Source organism: Labrus mixtus, chromosome 23 (assembly GCF_963584025.1).
Source record: "Labrus mixtus chromosome 23, fLabMix1.1, whole genome shotgun sequence".
In the NCBI taxonomy this organism is placed as follows: domain Eukaryota; kingdom Metazoa; phylum Chordata; class Actinopteri; order Labriformes; family Labridae; genus Labrus; species Labrus mixtus.
The window spans coordinates 11,396,340-11,416,447 of record NC_083634.1 but is presented as its reverse complement, the minus strand read 5'-3'; the positions used below and the strand labels follow the sequence as shown (position 1 = coordinate 11,416,447).

At 38.5% G+C, this 20,108-nt stretch overlaps 1 protein-coding gene across 1 annotated transcript in view; it reads left to right on the top strand.

Moving 5' to 3' along the window:
• The window catches only part of LOC132958271 (phospholipid-transporting ATPase ABCA1-like), a 149,498-nt gene extending 135,010 nt beyond the window's left edge, over positions 1 to 14,488 (top strand). The window contains exons 49-50 of the mRNA XM_061030999.1: positions 6,102 to 6,345; positions 13,086 to 14,488. Coding sequence (XP_060886982.1) covers positions 6,102 to 6,345; positions 13,086 to 13,211 — 370 coding nt within the window. The 3' untranslated portion in view covers positions 13,212 to 14,488. The remainder of the gene's footprint in view (positions 1 to 6,101; positions 6,346 to 13,085) is intronic.
• Positions 14,489 to 20,108: the final 5,620 nt, after the last annotated feature.

Here is a 20,108-nt window from a genome sequence, read left to right as displayed (position 1 = left end):
TGGTTTGTCGGCTTTTTCGCCAAAATGTGTAAAAAAAAATGTCCCGCACCGATGAGCAAGAAAGAAAAATGTGCAAGAAAGATTCAGGCAAGAAGAGGACAGCTGGTAAAAACAGATGTTTGTTTTAAAATATGAAGGAAATGTTTTTCACAATACATTTTTTTACAGCACATTTCCATCGCATAACCGTCTCCTTTTAGGCGACGTGTCAAGATCGTATTATCCTTCTATCCATCCCTCCCTTATCCTCAAACTGCCTAGAGCTCCCCCTCCAGGTGCTAAAGGTGTATTTTGGATGAGTTCCCACCTGATCAAAGCATCAGACCACCCAAGCCACTCTGTGACCTCTTGCCCCACATCCGCACTTCCCCCCCCCCCCCCCTCCTGCAGACCCAAATACAAGGTTTGGCAGTGGTGAGGGGTGACCTTTCTAGACTCCCTCAGATGAAGGAAGGCAGCAGAATTATTTTCTGCCTGTCATGCCCTTATCTGTGTCTGGCTGTTGTTTGTTTTAAATTACATGGAAGAACGGCTTCTCAGCCGATCAGGGCGGAGGAGCGGATTGAGGTAGAATAATGAAAATGAAGAAGAGAGAACTGCGGCGCAGGCTTTACAGTGTCCCCGCCATGCTGTGTTGAGCTGCCGTATCATCTCCCTTGTAAAATATTATGAAAGGATTAGTTGTGACAATGTGGGGCAGTCGTGACTTTAAACAATATCCATTCATTTTTCTTCCTCTCGGGCAGCCTTTAACCCCAAATTGCAAACATCTCTCTGCTGTCTTTTTAGTCATTGGTCAAAAGATAATGAATTGTTACGATGATAACTATGATGCATGCTTTTGTGATGAACATGCAGTGTTCAGTAGGCTCTGTTCTAGCTTATCCAAACAACCTTTCCCTACACAGTCAGAGTTTATTTGAGGAGAGTCAAGACAGTGAATCAAAGATGAAAGAACTTGTTTTGTTGTGAATACAGAGGCAGAGTGACAATGATGAATATGAAAGAAAGATATTTTTTTCCCAAAGTGCTGCCTGAAGCCCCCGTGTAGCTGCAGAAAGGAAGGAAATAAAAGTAAGGTAGGCAGGCAGAGAGAATGAAAAGCTAATTGATAAGCCCTTTAACTGTCACTGACAAGCAGCATTTCATTACCCACACTCGCCCCAAACCATTTTGCCAAACCCTTACATCACAATGCATCCTGGCCTTATTGGATTTCTGCAGAAATGTTTTTGCATCTTGGCTCAGCTTGGCAGTGTTTGGATAAAGCGCATTTCCTGAGCCGGCAGCTATAATAAACACAAAGAGATTATGGTCATAGTCTTGATTGGATGATGAATTAAGCTCGATGCGTTGAGAAAGCTGCGATATTGTTCTGGTGGTGTCTGATCACAGACTGCAGAGTCTAGTGCAAATCATCAAAAATGTCATGGCTTTCTACAATAGGAGATGTATTGGCTGCAAGTGCTGCGTGTGCAAGCCAAACGCGATGTGCATCATCAGCGGGAGATGGGAGTACGTAGGCCTAACGTATGTTTCCATATTTTAATGGAAAAAATGTAAACAAAAGCTCATTCGTAGCATGTCTGTAATGAAGCGTGTCCTCTGGTGAAGAGCCTTTTCACACATGCAAAACTCCTGAAACATTCCCCAAATTTTGGATCTATCAGTCTGAGCTGCATTTGTGAATTGAAAACGGTAAACTTTCCCACTGACTTCATCTTAACTTTTCCTCCCGGCCTTCTAGTGAGTTGATGTGTGAATGCAGCAGCAAAAAATTCAACGTTTGAGTGAGTAGGCAGGCTGAAGGGATTTAGGTCCTGCAATTGCTGTGCAACCAATGGGATTATTGTTTGCGTAAAAAGGCTGCCTCATACTTTTCTCCATATACCAGTATCCTTTCCTACTTTTGTATTTGTACTCAGAACATGTAAAATGACACAACACATTGATGGTAAGTCCAAAAGGCCATCATAGAGTCAGACACAGTTGATTTGTGTGCCATCTTGGATATGTTGTTAGCATTACAGTGGGACTTTCACAGCATCCTTTTTATGACCCCCCCCCCCCAGATTGCGACATAACATTTGGCTTTATTCTTATTGGTGTCATGGTTTGCTCATGATTAGCTAGATTTACCTGGTGCAGAGTTATGTAATCCAACATATGTCTCAGCTTTGCATACACATAAATATATAAATCCATCTTCCGCCAAAAAGTTGTCTCTGTCCTTGTCGATCTTCAAGTTAGATTTAGACGTTTTTAACCTTTCAAACCTCTCAATAAGGTTTGCAAACAATGGGCCGTAGATGGTAGCGGAGTCATGCCCTTTTTGCACTGTTACTGTACATTGTCAGTTGACATGGTTCTTTTGTATCCTTACAAGGTCTTTGTCACCTTGGCCCCCTCTGCTTGTCAACAAATGCATGTTGTTGATGAACGAGAGGCGTTAACACCATTGTGTTTTATTGCAGTGCAGTCGAACTCAGAGACCTTTGGTAGGCACCAAAGCACACGGGACTATTTTCTACAGTACATAATTGTTAACCTACTGTGAAACCCTGTTACTAATAATAGTAATCTTATGCTTTATTTAATAGTCAAAATAATGAAATGGTACAAAAATAAGCGTAAGAGTCTATACCAACTTTAAGGAGTTCTCAGTGTTTTGATTTGATTAAGTTATTGTTACGCTATAATTCCAAAGTCCTTGTTCCTCTGATCATAACTATAACCCTGCTTTCCCTTTGCACTCTAAGCTAATGAAGTCCTATGTACTCCATAAACTCCCCGCAAAAAGAAACAGCATTTCTCAGCGAAGCCGAGCAGGTCAGTGTGGAGTGTAATTTGAAACGGTTGAAGGGCCGTTAAAGGGCAGTTGCTTAATTAAGCACTAACATGCTGATACTTTAGGGGCACTCGTAGCTGTTCTATCAACATGGTGTGTACTACATAATATGTCTCCAAGTTTCATGGGGGATGCTTTTGATCGCCTGCAGTGTACACCCCCCTGACGAGATCAGAGTGCGAGCAGAATCCTCAGATCCTCCCTTTACAGTAGGCTTGACGTAGAAGGACAGCACGCAACTCGCTGTATTGCATCATCAAATAGGAAATATTCAGTTTCATTGCTTCACATTTTGAACATTCTTATGTCATTTTGAGATGTTGTATTTGACTCTAACATCATTGCCAAATGCAAAGCATCCATATTTAAACAGAGATTTTAGTTTGACTAGTTTTCCTAAGCACAGTGCTGAGAAAACACTAATCTTAGTAAGAGATACATTATTTTACGACTTCTGTTTTTTTTTCAGTTTTAGATTGTTTGATGGGAGAAACAGGTCATATGTTTGTAGGGGTTGATTTGTTCATATGCAGGGTTAGATGCATGTAATATATAAAGTAAGAACAATTAATTTGAGGAGTTTTGGAAACCTTCACATTGTTGTCTTGTTTTTATCCAAGTTTAAAAATGTAATCATGTTCTAAATGTAGCATTAAAATTCACTAATGCATTCTTAATGACAGTCAGTATTAATAAGCAGTCCCACGCGCAGTTCATGCAAAGTAATATTATTCACACACTGCAGCTGTTCAACTTTGAGCACTCGTGTTGCTACTGAAAGGACTACGCTACATATGGAGTCCATTCATAGTGCTTCTTTACTTCATCAACAGAGCGCTTCACTTCCTCTCTCCCTCTCTCGGGATTGTGGAGGCATGCAGTTTATTCACCATATCTCTAATTGTCACTAAGGGAGCCTCTGACTCTTGTTGCATGTAGCTCTGTACCAGCCCACAATGGACGGTTCCACCAGTGAATCCAACATTAGGGAATTAATTAGGCAGAAAACAATGGGTCATAAGAGTGCTAACGACAGAATAACAAGGCACATTCTTATTTGGTGCTCACCAGACGTAGCATACAATTGGAGAGATGCAGAATGCTAATTAGCTTTAGAGCTTAGCTGTGGCTCATTTGAGTCTGTGACAACATATCCAGGATATTGTTCATGTTGTCAAGTTATACCAGTAGCACATGTTGAAATGTCTAAAACCCTGGCTATTCCAGCAAATATTCATCACTTGGCATAAATTGTACTTTGCAAATAAATTTAAAAAAGGTGGTTTAGTAAAATGTTACTTAAAACAAGTTTTGCACAGCATCATAAAAAAATGGCCGATGTAGTGTTTTACCAGTTAAGAGCATTGATGACATCTTATTAACTTATCACTGCAATGAAACAGTATATTTACCCCTGTAGTGCATATTAAGCATACAAACATTAACATTGAGTGTTCTACACAGGACATCCTCAAATGAAAATCCAATATTCAGTCTTCCTTTAACTCTGTTGTGTGCTCTGTTCAACTTCTGAGGGATATATTTAGGTATTTAGCTGCTAATTAATACAATCTGTTCACCAGCTAGTAGCCAACTATGTCCATCTGCAAGTATTTTATATAGTTATTATTTTTTCATTTATTGGTATTTGTGCAACGGCTTCCTGTTTCTTGAAACAAAGTTGATGAGTGCATTGGGGCTCAACCAAAGAAAATGTGCCTCTAAAGCTAGTTCTTTATGAGTCCTGACCACTAGCAACCCTAATCTAATGAACCATAACTCAATCTTAGAACCAATTGGATATTGTCTCACGATGCTATAGCCTCTGAAAGCAAGTGAGCGGTTAGCAATAAAGGACTTTAAGATAAGGTATTTAAAGATATTCTTATTATTAGATTAGCTTCTCTGTACCCTGCCTTTGTTTGGAGTTGGAAGTGAGATGGGGTTAGTGTTGAAGTGTCGAAGAGTAGATTATTAGCTTTAATAGCAGGCTGATATCTGTAGAGATAAATAATAGTTCAATTGTGCAACCCTCCCAATGCCAAAATCTAGTTTGACACCTTACCTTTTTAATGTTCATTTTATGGGAGAATTTAAAATAAATCTATTTCTGCAGCATTAAATTGGAAATCCATGTGTTTTCATATGTTGGCAGCCCTCTCTGGCAAGAAGCCCTGGAAATTAAATTCCAAACAAAACAAAAAAAACAAATAACATACAGGACGGTTTTTTGGGGACGTGGTCTTTTAGGATACTTCTGATCAATCTTATTTTACTGATGCATTTACCCAGCTTGCACATCTTAAAGTACATTTAATTTCCACAAAATGTTCCAACAAATCTCATTTAATTATCCATTTTTATTTAACTAGATGCTATAGTGCCTAAATAATCTTTTACATCACACGTCAAAAAATGGAAATGGGCTGTGTTTGAGTCCTGGCCTTTTGTTGTTCCCGACCATAAAATGAGCTCCTTCAGAATTATCTACCATTATATGAAGGCAATTTCCATTTCATCTCCCTTGGCTTTTCTATTTGAATCAAATTGATGCTTTCTCTAGCGTTTGATGCAGAAGACTGTGTTGAAACCTACCATTACTTGAAAGGGTTGAAAGTTTATCCATCTGCTAGAAACTTTGTTGCGCTCCTGATATCAAGCTGCTTTTTCAGTCAGCTACTGTGACTCACCTGCACTTTCACATATCAGGAGCTCGACATGGTGGGAAATATGAGACCAATTATACTTTTTCATCTCTTCTACTCCTGGCTTTGTCTCTTTCCTCCAGTACATTGGCTGTTTATCCATCTCACCACTGGAGAATAGAAAGGTTCATTATTTAGAGCAGTGGTTCCATAAGTGAGGGTTGGGACCCCCTGGGGGGTCGTTATACACTGAAACTAAAAATAGCATTTCTTACCTATTATTGTGAAAGTATATGAGAAAACAAATGTAAGTTTCCACAAGACTGCAAGCTGCTGCGGTCTTTAGTGTAATTCTAATGCTAGTGTTTGGATAGGCCTATTAGTGCGTGCTGCATGTAACGTAAAATGCGTTAACCACTTTAAGTGACAGTGGGGGTCCCCAGCCTCTGGCACCGTTTTTTTTTTTTTTGGGGGGGGGTAACGGGCTAAAAGGGCTTAAAGTATGGGAACCCCTGATTAAGAGGACCAGTTGTGAGAAATGTTGTGCTGACATCTATGATTGTACTTCTTTGTACTGAAATCTCAATTGTAATCTTCTTCTTTTTCAGATTTGGTGATGGCTACACAGTCGTTGTGAGGGTTGGAGGATCTCCTCCTGAGCTTAAGCCAGTGGAGGATTTCATCCAGCAGACCTTCCCGGGCAGCATCCTGAAAGAGAAGCATCACAACACACTGCAGTATCAGCTCCCGTACGCACAGGGAGCGTTAGCCAGTATGTTCAGCCAGTTCACCAACAACCAGGAGAGGCTGGGTTTGGAGGACTACTCAGTGTCCCAGACCACTCTGGATCAGGTAAGACCAAAGATATTAGGACTATTTCTGAGTCTTTGACTATTCTCTCAAGTTTGTATCATTTCAGTTTATTTGCTCACATTGCTCACGCTCTCATTCTTGCACGGTAAAGCCTGAATTTGATGTAATTTGTTTTTTTTGCTTTTACTTCAAAGAAGCATCTCCAATTTTCAAAACCCTTTTCTGGAAAGCCCTCATAATAATATACTAATCCTCTTTTTTTTCTTTAGTACCTCATATGAATAGATTACCGTTGGGCTCAATAGAGAGTGCATCAGTCCAGATAGAGGCCTTCAATTTCCTTTAGCAGAATCTACTTTTGAAATGATTACCCTCAATGGAGGTTTGCTATTAATAGGACGACAGATGTGAGGCATGTGAATATCGAGGATAGAATGAGATACATTTCAGGTTATTTTGTTAAAAAAATAAAAATGCTGCTGCAGCCTAAAGGCTTATATGTATCAGGATAATTATAGGAACATTTAATTCTGTTCCCCACTTGTTTTTCATCCTCTACCTTTTTAGACATTATAGTTCTGCAGACCTATTTTACACAGAACTCAGATTTCTTCTGTAACACTAAAATGGACCATCTTCTGATGATTTGAAACACTGCATAACCAAAGATCCACCTATATTTAAGAAAGCCTGATTTTTGTTTTTTAATACAACATACATAGATTTGAAAGTTTAGCTTATCATTACAACTAAATTTGGTTCATGTCAGGTGGGTGGGATAGCCTCGTGGTTATGTAACACACCCCATGTACAGAGGCGAAATAGTCCTCGTCGCAGCAGCCCCCCCCGCTCTCTGCTCCCAACATTCACCGTCTCTCCACAGCTCTCATGCAGGATCCAATACATGAAAATGGCACACACACAAATTATTATTATTTTGTTTTAAATTAGGTGAATTTCCTGAAGTCGTCTCTCTCTCTCTCTGCATTAATACATCTCTAATATTTATGTGAAAATAATTCAGTTAGATAGATACATAGTAAAATAGAACAAACAGTAAAAAAAACAAAAAACAATATTAATATTAATTTTAAAACTGCATATATATTATCAGATTGTTAAAATACTAAAAGTGCTTCTTATTATGGCACAAACCCCAGGGTGCAAAACAAATTATCCATTTATTTTTTGTCTGAAAGAAAAGAACAAATACAAAGATCTCAAACATGCACAGTTCATTCATCGGGTAAACCTTTCTAATTATTTTTTTTTTAAACAAGAAGGTTAGTTTTACATGGTTTTGAGCTTTTACAGCAACAAGGGTGGCACAGTCTGCCTCCAAATGTCTTCTTCTGACACTATCAACATTAAGGCCAACTGTAGTGGGCTGTGTTCTATTGTCCCACTGTAATTCAGTGGAGTGCCAGCTCCCTTTAACAGATTGTTGGGTCATCAGTCAATGAATTCAGCATTCTAAGTGCTCGTCTTTAATGCAGGTCTGCTCAGTCTGGGAAAAGATTTAAACATCTCTCTTTGCCTACACATTGTCTTCTCCTATTAAAGCTGTCAGAGTGACCAATGAGGACTACACTCACTTTCTGTAGCCAAGATAGATCAGCTGCCAGGTCCTGGTATCAATCCAGAATCTGAAGAGATTTTCTTTTGACACAGAAATATATATAAAGCCCCCCCTCCCCCCATCTGGTGCCTTTTTTTATTCCAGCCCAAAGGTACTGGCTGGCCCCCTGATTGGCGAGATAAACTGAGCCCTGTATGTTACGGTCTGGCTTCACCTTGTGTTTTCCAAATGGCCCCCAGGACCTGATGCAATCAGGCACTCAGAGGAGAGTGTGAGTGTGTCTGGTCTTACACGCCCGCCATTAGCTCAGCAGCAGATGAGCAGGTGGGAGGTGAGAATGACCTCTGAGTGGTCCAGAAAGGTCATCGGTCCGTGGGGTGAAACACAGCCTATTGTTTGACTTAAAAAAAATAATAATAATAATCCAGAAAGACATATGTGAGAGTGAGTTTTCTGTGCATTCCCTTTTACTGTGGCACTGTTTTATTAAAATCAAATGATGTGTCTTAAAAAATACTACAGGGATGCGAGGCATTTCATTATCAACATGATCCCCTTGTGGGTAATCTCTAATTCAAGATGAAACCATCTTTTGGAGCATTACTTAAATAAAACATGCCCTTTAGGGGGCAATTATCCTACAACTATGACAGGATAGGAATTCATGAGGAGCTAAATGCTTTAACTACATGTGGTTACTGTCAGATTTGGTTTTGTCTCCAGGATTTTTAGCAGAATCCTGATTTCCCCTTAAAGAACGGAGCCATGCTATTCCTTTCTAAATTCTGTAATTTCTCTTTTTCATCAACTGGCCCTACATTGTGCTCTGGTCAATATTTACAAGATCAGAGGCAGTAAATAAATCATACCAGGTGTAGGAGGTCACGGCATTAAAGCACGGAGCAGAGGAGTGGAGAACCTGTGGAGACCCAGACTGTCACCTTTCAGCCAGTGATTTATAGAGAAGAGCCCTGACCTATAGTATAACACCAGACTTGCACTACAATTAATATTGATCCACACAGCCTTGAGCCCGGCCGTTAATGCTGATGGTCGAGACAGTGCAGAGCAGATGGAGCATTGGAAAGGAAAATGTGACGTTGTGAACGGTCTTTTAGAAGCAGAGGGTGAGGTCAAGTCTTCTCTTCTTTGTGTTCAAACATTTAGCCCGCACTACTAAAAGCAAATAACCTCTTATTTTAATTATTTAACCGTTTTATTTTAGTTTAATTTAAATGAGAAAAATGATGTCACGTTATCTGACCTCTCAAGTAAAGACATAAAAAGAACACATTAGTATTATTTTACTCCAGCTTACCACTATATGAAATACTTCAACTAAATATCAAGAACTGTCATGCTATCCCTCTTTATCAGAAGCTAGCTTGCTCACTAAGACAATTTAAGATCAATCAAAAATACTTTGATCACATAACTACATCCTATTACAGTAGATACAGCACCATTATAGATCTTATGAAACACACTTCAAAAAAGAGGGAAAGCTTTTAATAAGTATTCATCAATAATTATGTGTAATTGTGTCTGAAAGTCAGTTTTTTTTGTTCTGGTATACATAATGCTGATGCTTATCATCTGTCATATGCAATAATGATCCCTTTTTAAATTGAAAAGATAGATTGTGAATTATTTAGTAATTTACTCTAAATTAACTTTCAAAGCTAAATACTTTTAATACTTTTATGCCAGCAAAGGGTCAGATGATAATATTGAATTTAAAAAGCGTCCTATTCACCAAATCTGCATTTCCCTGTAGCTCTACTGACTGTACTACAGCTTTCAGATTGTTTGGGTCAGGGGTCAAACCTTGGTCAGGGGTCGAACCTTCTCTGTTTTGGTTCATCCGTATAACCAAAGAGCCAAAAATGTGTCTTTTTGGTTTGTGGAGACCCCACAAGTTCATTTTTAATATTTGCTGGAAGTATTGACTTGAATGTCTTTATTTTACTTGGGCACAATGCCGTCATTCTAAGTATTTGCACTTGTTAATATGTCAGAGTTGGACAGCCACCAAATAATCAAACAGAAAACAACTACAAGTGTCACATTTTTATTATTACAACTTTCAACGTTCCTTAGTACTCGTATATTATGAGGCTATCCGTTCTTGACTAACAGACTTTAGAAAGACAGGACCTTTCAAAGTCGCTGTAGCTTCATGAACATGTGGTCGACATGTTGTATATAAAAATAGCCCTTTTACATCCAGCATTCACTCCTTTGACATACACGGGAGGTTAATTGGGTCATTTATTTCTTTCCCCTCCTCTGTTCTGCCTCAACGGGCATCAAATAAACACCCAAACGTACCCTCTGTAATGTGATTAATGCCTGTATCCATCTGTTATTAAGAAAATGCCACTCAACAGCACTGGTGCATGACGTTCATGTCATGAATGGATGGCTGGCTAAATACAGAAAGAGTGCATCATGAAGAAAGTCACATCACCATGCAGGGGAGGTATCGCCATGGTCATCTCACTCGCAAATTCAGTCAGGACTTCTTTTTTAAATGACTCTGGGGTCCTTACATAAGTTAAATGAAAAGACTCGTTAGAAATTCTTTTGCAAAACTGCACAGCCTTGACAATGAATATCCAATTCAGTGCATGCCTCAGCACATCAAGCCAACATCAGCCCCTGGCAGGGTCAGAGGCCGAGAAAGATGGGCAGAGGGTGCATTTGTTGATACTGTCATTCTTATCCTCTTACTCACTCTGCTCTGAAAAGATGCCTTGACAACTGTGACCTTGAAACACACTGCTGATGGTCTGGCATCACACACGCTGAAGCTTTAGCCTTGGGAGTTCTGCAGGCCTAGCTTGGTCCTCACTTCCAAGGCAGACTGCTGTTCTGCTTTTTCTACACCCAATAGCCACCAGCTCCCTGAACATTGAGGTCAGGACGCTTTACATATACAGTGGGAAGGTACCCAATTTCAATAACAAGATTCTTGAACATATAGTGGTTTGTGGAGAGAATAGCAATTGTTCATGATGCTTGAAAATGCAATTCATGAAGTGGGAAAGCCTGTTTTACCTTGAAATGAACAAAGGACCATAATCCGCTTTTGTAGAATTACAATTACTTACTGGAAGCATAGCATTTGATACCATGAAATCCCAAGTAAAAACAGCTTGACTCCTTACTTTAAACCTGGTTTGAATATAGAAAGAGCTGAACCCCCCTCAATTCTACATGTACAGACTCCCGTTGAGCAAGGCATTTAACTCCTGATTGCTGAAGTGGATTTGCCTATTTAATCTAACTAATACACTGAGGCTGTGTTCGCACTGGGGTGCTTTTCAGTGGGGCTGAAGCATCAACCGAACAGAGAAAAAAATTAAGAAAAATCTGCTGTAATAACTATAATTTTCTAAGGGAACTGGAACCACTAGATTCAAGTGATTAGCATACCTGGTGATCAGTCCCTAACAGAGGTCAAACTGAATATGTATTTTCGAACGGCATTAAAGTTCAGATTTAATAACATGCTGTTTAAAACTGAAATAACATTCATAATAATATGTTTATTCCCTCTCTAGCAGAGATATAAACGATGTATCTATGTAAAAAAAAAGAGCTGGAGACAGACACTTAACATAAAAAACCTGAAGCATTGATAAAAAGAGATAGCTCTGATTCTGTTGAAGCAAGAGGCGGGCTAGTTAGCCTATCTTAGCAAAAAGACTGCAAGGTAGCTAGATGGGGGGAGACATTTAGCCTAGCTTAACATAAAGACCAGATACAAATATATGAAAAAGAATTGTCTTGGGTTGAATAAGTCCTGGACTTGATGTGAGAGGCAGTTAGCCTAAACAAGCATAAAGATAGTAATCTGTGATAAAAACATCTAGCCCTGATTCTGCTAAGCATGGTGCTAAAGTAAGGGTAAAGCTAAAGTAAGTAGCCTTGCTTTGCGTTTAGACTGTAGGTCGTGATAAAAACAATAAGCCCTGCTTCTTTTTTTAAAGTTTAAAGATCTGCCGTCCAGCACTTTTTACATTTTGATTCTTGTTGTTTTATTTAAGAGAAAGAAAAACTCAAAAAAAAGTAAACTCAACCATTTGAGGCTTCAGAGCGAGCCCAGCTAAGCTAATTGTGTCAAAACTTAAGATGAGAATAGATTGGATTAATTTCATCTTTAGTGTCATTGCACAAGTACAAGTACTGAACAATGAAATGCCGAGATGCACACTTTATGCACAGATATCAGAGTATGATTGGCCTTCTATGACATTAATTAAGGTTTGATTTTATACATTTTTTAGAATGTAAAATGTTTGTTCTTTTTGGTTCCGAAAACTTAATTCATTGATGTTAACACGAAGACATAAGACTACTGATTTTATAAACCGACTGAAAACAGCTGCGGACAGGATGGGTCTTTTTCACCCCGTCTTTTTTATAATCCTCTCTAAAAACAAACGCCCAAAGGACACTTTTGTTTGCATCTCCTCATTTATGATCTGTCCCATGTATTTACTCTCTAGGCCCATTTATTTATTGGCAGGCTTGTATCTGAGAGGACGGATTTAATTCATGGGGAGTCTGAGTACTTTTTGATAGAATTGGTCTGACTTTTTTTCTCTGTCCCCATTGAAGTTTTAAATACAATCTAGTAATTCATATAGCCTTTTATGTTCACACAGCGACTGAAAATCATTTAATGAAATAGCAATGCTCTTATCATTTTATGAGATCCTCTTTGCTGCTTTTTATTTTTTTTTGTCACGCTGTATAAAAATGTTTGTGTAGCTTAACCACCGCAGACGACTAATGTGAAAAAAATAAAAAAAGCCTGGACTACAAGCATGTTTACAGCACAATGAAATACACACAGCTTTTTATGAACACCATAGGATTGATTCCTTCTGACTTTAAATGGGCATCACAGAGAGAAGAGTGATTGTTTTATTCTCTCTCTCAGCTGGTCAAAGATGTCAAACTGACATTCACTATGTGAGCCTCGACGCTTACTTGATGCCTCACAGCCCTTGTCTGGCAACTCATTCACATGCACCCCGTTGTCCCTGCCACTATTTCTGTTTGTTTTAGAGGCAGAGGGCGGGGAGGAGAGCATAAACACGATGGGAAGAGGAATGTCCACAGGCTCTTCAGAATAGTGTGCGTGTTTATTTTTCCTTTAAGTACCTTCTTTTCCTCATTGCTTTTTTAGGTCTTTGTGAATTTTGCAAGGCACCAGCACGATGAGAACGAATCTGCGGCCTATGACAACCCAGTGGACGTTTCAGACGAGCTGCCATTGAAGACTCGGAAGACCATCCATGAAGAGAAGGTTTAACTTGCATGGGAACAGCTTAACACATTGCACTTAGACTGGGGCAGCAATCGACTTTAAACATGTCTGTATGGGGATGATTTGACAGGAGGGGAAAAAAAACAACCACACAGAGTTGAAGTTTTTGTTTTGATCACCATTTTGTGCCTACACTCTCACTCACAAACCTTTTTATACTTTTGATTGTAAAACAGTCCATGCATTGCAAAACCTCCCATCTTCTGGCGTTATTTATGGGAATCAAATCCTAAAAAAGTTTATAACCAGTTGGAATATTTTCAATTTTCTCTTTCAATCATTTTTTTCTTCTGAATGTTTACATGCAAGAAACAATGAGAGGATCACTCCATATGATACAAATATAACTATTTTTTTTAAAGAGTTTAAATGATATAAATCAATGTGCATGTGAAAAAAAGCTTTAAAAAATCTTTCTGCTCTGATAGAATTGTCATGCACTGAGAAAAATCATCATTAGGACTAAATCATAGATTAAAACGTCTTGATAAGAAGAATACAATCAACACTAATGTTCAAAGATTGAACAGTTAAAATCTTTGAGTTAGTCTGCTCACAACATTTGTCTCGGGAGGTGGAAAGGACAGATTGCTGGACTTAAAGCGTTTTACATGGTACATCATTTTGTTTACTGTTTGTAATAATGATGATATGTTTGACTGTTTAACTGTAAAAGAAAAGGCTTGCACTGATTTATTTAAACAGGGGGAACACATATGGCTTCATGCTGCTGGTAAGTTGGAAAGTAGGAGGTTAGATCAGTCAGAGTGTGTTGATATTAAAAATGAAAGAAAAGTTATAACTCTGCATTAAGACAGGATGCTGCAATTGGTTCCATTTAATGTTTTTTTTTTTATTTATCTTGAACACCTGAATCAATGTAACTGAGAGAAAATAACTATCAAATGTGAAAAAACACCAAACATTTACAATATAGAGTTTATCAGTTCATCACCAATTACTAATATAAGTGAAGTCACGTCTTTCCAGAGTTACAAATCATCAGAAATCAGGAGATTAGCGTTTTATATTTTATATGCCTCGTCTTTTTTTATGGATCACTTTTTGCCTTGATATAATTGAAACAGACCCTTTTTGGGTAATCAGACATTCTGATACAGTCTGAGTGTGAATGTCACAGAGAAAAGCACTCCACTTCACTCTGAGAACTGTGCAGTTCAAGAGAATACATTTTCTCTCTGTGCCATTTAAACACACGAGAGCTCTGAAAACCATTTTGCAATAAAAAAATAATCAGTGTGGATTGCGTATATTATTTAGAAGTTTCATTTGTGACAGCTTTGTTGTATTATTCAAGTATGTAGACCATTTTATCGGAATTGACCATTTGCTAAGGCCTGCCCCATTTAGTTCCTCTTTTTAAAAGAAGGATGTGTGACTTTTTTGATCCAGGATATGTCGCTCTTGAGCACCAACATGAAAACCAAAACAAACTGCTGTTTGGCGACACCCCGGCTATTCTGAAGCCTCCGCTCAGAACAAACATTACAAACTTCTTTTCTTAAATCTTTAATTCTTCAAACATTCATTTATAACATTGAGCATCAATGATTAGTTTCAAGACTAGTAGCTAATGTTAGCATGAACCCTGAACACTACTCTGACCAGCTGCCAATCATAAAAATAGAGAAATATTAGCTCACATGATGGAAGTGCTAAAAAGGTATTTTTTTTTATTGACCCAGAAACTCCAAAGGTGTTCAGTGATATTCTCCCTGTGCAGTTCTGTCTCTTACAAACTCTGTTTACACAGATTTACAACAGCAGCACTTGGGAAACAGTGCAGACAGAATATTGATTTCTAAAATAACATAATGAGGAGATGGTAATTAACAGATGTTGCAAATCGCAAAAATGACTTGCTGGAAAAAAATCTCACAATACATCAAACTAGTTGTGACTAGAGCATTATTCTGTTTTTCATCACAGCTGAAATATTGTGTTGTGAAAAAAATCCAAGATGAATGACCTCGTAAGCAAAATTGCTAACGAAGATGTTAACCAGTGTGAGTGACATTACAGCAGATAAACTCACATTCTGTTTAACCCATACCTCACACTTTGCTTTCCATCTGTTGGTGTTTAGCAGCAAAGAGCTTGAAAGTGAGAGCTGTGCTTGCAGTACATGTAGTTACTAAGCAACCTTTGGACAACCTCTGAAAAAGGGGAGGGGCTAGCAAATGGTCAATAAGATACCATGGAACCAGCCATTAGTGTCTCTTGTTTACTATGACAAAATACTTTTTAGAGGGAAAGAAATGCCTTCCTAGAATAACATTAAAGATAAATCACATTGACTATGTATTGAATGAATGATATCATTGTATACCTCAGGAATGTCATTTTACCTCAGGAATATCCACATGTAGATTTGAAGAGTTGTTCAAAGCTATATTCTTATTCCGTGTACTGAACTGTATGGCTTCGGCTGAATGTAAGTGTCCTGAATATTAAAAATCCAAATCGTTTTTTCCTTCCTGTGTTGAAATGACTTGGCACTTTCTTCAGAATGTAAATACCTCCTCAGTCTGCCTCTCACAGACGCTCTGGTTTACATTGAGAGCCTGACATCATTTGTTCGCCTCACATTACTATCACGCCCGCTTGGAAAAGAAAAATGAAAACTATTTGTACTGTAATACTGCTTCATGCCAAGACAAATTATTAAACATTTGCACACATTGTAATGCGACTCTGGCTTAAATGTTTGCACATTTCTGTATTTGTCCGCTGATTCATTGGGTCCCCGTTTGAAAAGTCTCTTCAGCTCAACTTGCCATGGGCTCCGTGTCTCTCACTTTGAGTGCAGCATTCAGTCACAGGCTCTCTTTTGTTGAGTTTCCAACGCGTCCAGCCTTTCAGTGAGACCATGGGATGCCAGAATAGAGACAGCACCACAGAGTGGGTAAGGCATTTATTTATTTATTTTTTACAATAAGTGGAGTCGCTCCTTCTCCAAGGGGAGGGGACATTTTGTCTGCCTGAGAATACATTCATTTTCTTGTCAAACCATCACACACAGACGCCTTGAGTGTGTTTGCTCTCTTTCTATTTATTTCACTTTTGCATTATCTGGAAATCCAAAGTGTGTGTGCTTTAAGGTCAGAGCAGATTGTCAACTCAGTTTGATTTTAGCAACACAAAATATGTAGCTCTAGTTTTGCCTACTGCCTCCCGTTCAATATTTTATGAAGACCTGCCAGTTTTACATAATTCTATGTTGTTTGTTTCTGTCTTCCTGTTTTTCTCTTTCAGGTGCAACATGTTTGTTTTTGCTTTTGAGAAACATTAAACCAGGACAGAGAAAGCTGCTGTCAGCTGTAAGTCTGTGTTTTCTTTCAAAGTGTTAACTACATTTCCTTTTAACCCACAGACAAGCGATACACCGGGAATCTGAAAGACTTCTTTTCGCCTTAAATCTTTTAACCTGCACCAGTTTAAGAACATGTGTTAGTTGTCATTTATTCCATCAGAATGCCCTTTATCTGCAGGTAGAATATTCAAATACGATAAATTACTGTTAACTTTATGACATCTTAGAATTAAAATATATTTATTTCGGCTAACTAGTTAGACAAATAAAAGATGAAACCTTTGATGGTCTTTTGCAAATATTTTACATCCATAAAGCACACCAAAGTGACTGAAGGGTAAAATGAAAAATGTTAACCTATAAATGTGAATGCTAGCTTTGTGTAGCTGTTCTGTGGGTTTGGATTAGATGGAAAAAAAAAAAAAACATTGGACGCTATTGACTAAAGCAGTGGACAGATGAAATATCTGTGTACAAAGAATATTTTGGGAAGTGTGTGTGTTTAAGTTGTATGGCCTTCTAGAGCTGTTTGAAGAAATGGCAGGTGTGTTTTTGTCCCTTTGTGAATAGAACAAATAATAGTGTGACATTAAAAGATCTATTTAAAAGATTAGCATTTCTACTGTTTAATGTGTTTAAAAATGATCTCACTCCTCAGTCCTGCTAACTTGATCTTATGTAACTTGAGCTGATGTTTATCCTTTCTTCGCGCCTCACACCTCTCGCCTGTCTTCAATAATTAGAAGCCAGAGCTGTAGGCCTCATTGCCAGAGGTGATGATTCAGGTGGGAGCTTCACAGAGGCGCTAACACACTGGAGTCTTCAGGTAAGATTACCTGTCACACTCTGCCGTTATTCTTCACACTTTTTTAATTCCCAGTTCAACACTTGGCAGGTTTTTGGGCAGAGAGAAGAGAGAATTTACACATCAGCTGAGTTTGGATGAGGCCGACTGATTTGTTCGCGCTATTTCTCCTTCTATATATCTTTATAATGAAACATGTGAAGCGTTATTGAGCCTCATTCACCGGCTGTTCTGAAGAAATAAACTGTCCTTAAATCCTACAAACGAGCATTTGTTCTTAGGTAAGCACAGAAGTCAAGAACACTCAAGAGCACGCTTATGCACATTTGAGTTCTGACTGGATCGGGCACAATGACAGTTATTGAGTTTTATTTAGATCTCCATTTGTACAATATCATAGGGTTTACATTACACTGTTGTTTGATGATTAATACGATGTTGAATACATCATTTTACGATCATACAAATCAGAGTGGTCTTTTAAAATAGATAACATACACATTAATTATGTTCATTTCATCCCATGCGTCTTTTATTTGTGTTCCTGTGTAACCGTTTCTCACCCTGCTGAATCAAACAGCTCGTTGGCTGCTGACTTCCTGCAGAAATCCACTTCACAACTGATGGAGTTTCTTCTCTGTTAGGAGTCCGGTGCTCTGCCGGCTCCATCGTCAGCGCTCCGTCAAGCATCTCCACCACCACATTTTCTGCCACCAGCATGTGTGTCTGCAGGGCCCTGCACTCATGCCCTTTTATGGGCATTAATGAGCGGTTACTTATGCTAATTAGCAACAACAGGCAAGCGTTTTCAACCTATGAACACAAGGAGATCAGAACACAGCCGCGATCAGTTCAGTCATTTCAGAACACGTTGGTGAGTCTGATGGAGAGTCTTCTTAGAAAACATCTTAAAAACAAGTTAAGAAAAAACGTCAGAAGATATTGGTGAATGAGTCCCGATCGTTACCCAGAGGCCTTTTGTTTTACTGTTTGTTTGTTTTTTGTTTACTTGTTCGTCCTCCTATATCGTGACCACTTTAAATGAAAATTAATATAAACAAGGTAAGATCTCATTCACGGTATTTTCCATCTCGAGGAACTGGTTGTTTCATATAATAGTTGCATACTTATAAAGTTTGTCATCGCTTCTAAATGACCAAAACCTCATCAATGTTTCTCCATTTTGACAACAAATATTTTTAAATAAATGTATTTTGTGAAATTATAAAATGTGTTCTTCTACATAAAGTTCACTAATAAACAAATATAACTGAGACAGTACATCTCATACAGTGTGATCCATTATACGTTATAATACTTGACTACTCCTTGAAATTTGCCAATCTCTGTGACCAAGTACAAGAACCCGATAGAAAGCGTTTTCAGTGTGAATGGGAAGATTACAGGAGTTGGAGGAGACTGGATGATGGGCTCGACAGGTGAGCGCTACAGAAAGCACCCGCTGCTCTCTCACACTGTAATCACCCTTTGTACTCTGAGTTTGCTGTTCCTGCTTCTGCCTTCTTTTTATAAGTTGTCTGGAATAGCTAGTAATTGGTACAATGTCTCTTTTCCTCTCGCTGCAGTCAAACTTCGATTGACACTTCAGACACACTCACTTTGTGTCCTTCAGTACAGATTTCTCTGATGATCTTTTTGAGATTTTTGATGTTCAGCTTTTAATGACTGTGTTCAATGCTGTGCTCAGTACTTCTCTTTGTAAGCAGAGTGTGTTGATGGTTCAGGTTCAGGTCACTTCATTTGTACCCGTAGGTAGATTTGTTTGCAGCCAGCGAGATGGACATCCATCATGACACACCGATTACAAGACAAATGTAACAATGAACAACACATGAGAGAGAAGGAGATCTAAACCAACTAGAACATGATAAACACCTAAACAATTATGAGTATCTAAAAAAGACAAGAAGTGACAGAAGCACTCAAGGTTCCACCAATCAGGGCAGAGGGGAGAGAGAATTCTCCGTCGATAAGATCGATTAAAAGCACAAATCAAAATAAATACTGGTGAAGTCAACAAAACTTGTGTCCTCTTTGACATTATTTTTCAATCAGTGAATATAATGTAGAGGCAAGGCAATTGTATAAGTAGATACCAATGAAATGATAAACATTCTTATGTAGGGACTAAATAACCATCTTCAGTTATTATGTTTCAGTACAGATCATTATGCCACTTTGATTATCACATCCTGTTGTATTATTTTCAAAATAAAGACGTGACATGCATGAGATGATATTTTTTTGGCACTGACTGATGTTTCCTGCATCACCAAACCAAATAGAAATCCTGCATGTGAAGTTACGTTGCACATATAGAAAGCCATGCAGGCATGGAGGCAGTTTAGTTAAAACTGTCAATGTAAATAGATTGTTGATCAAAAAAGAAAAAACGCCCTGGTCGGCTTTTTATCGCCCTGCCTGAAGTAGTTGTTATGTATTTCTCCCATAGAAGACCCCTTCGTTTGACCTTGTTTACTGCTAGTTTAAATGATTGCATGTTTGCGTGTGCGTTGTGTAGTGCTGTGGGAAAGCTTCTTCCCTCCTCCAGTTAATTACCTTTGTTGACGTTTTTATGCGCACATGCGACGATGAACTCTCCATCTCGTCTCCTGGATTGATTGAGAGCACAGCAAACATCATCTCTTTCTTCTTTTGGACCTTTTTCTCCGGATCAAGCTGTGACACATCAGCTTCCAAAAATACTTTCCAGGCCTCACAT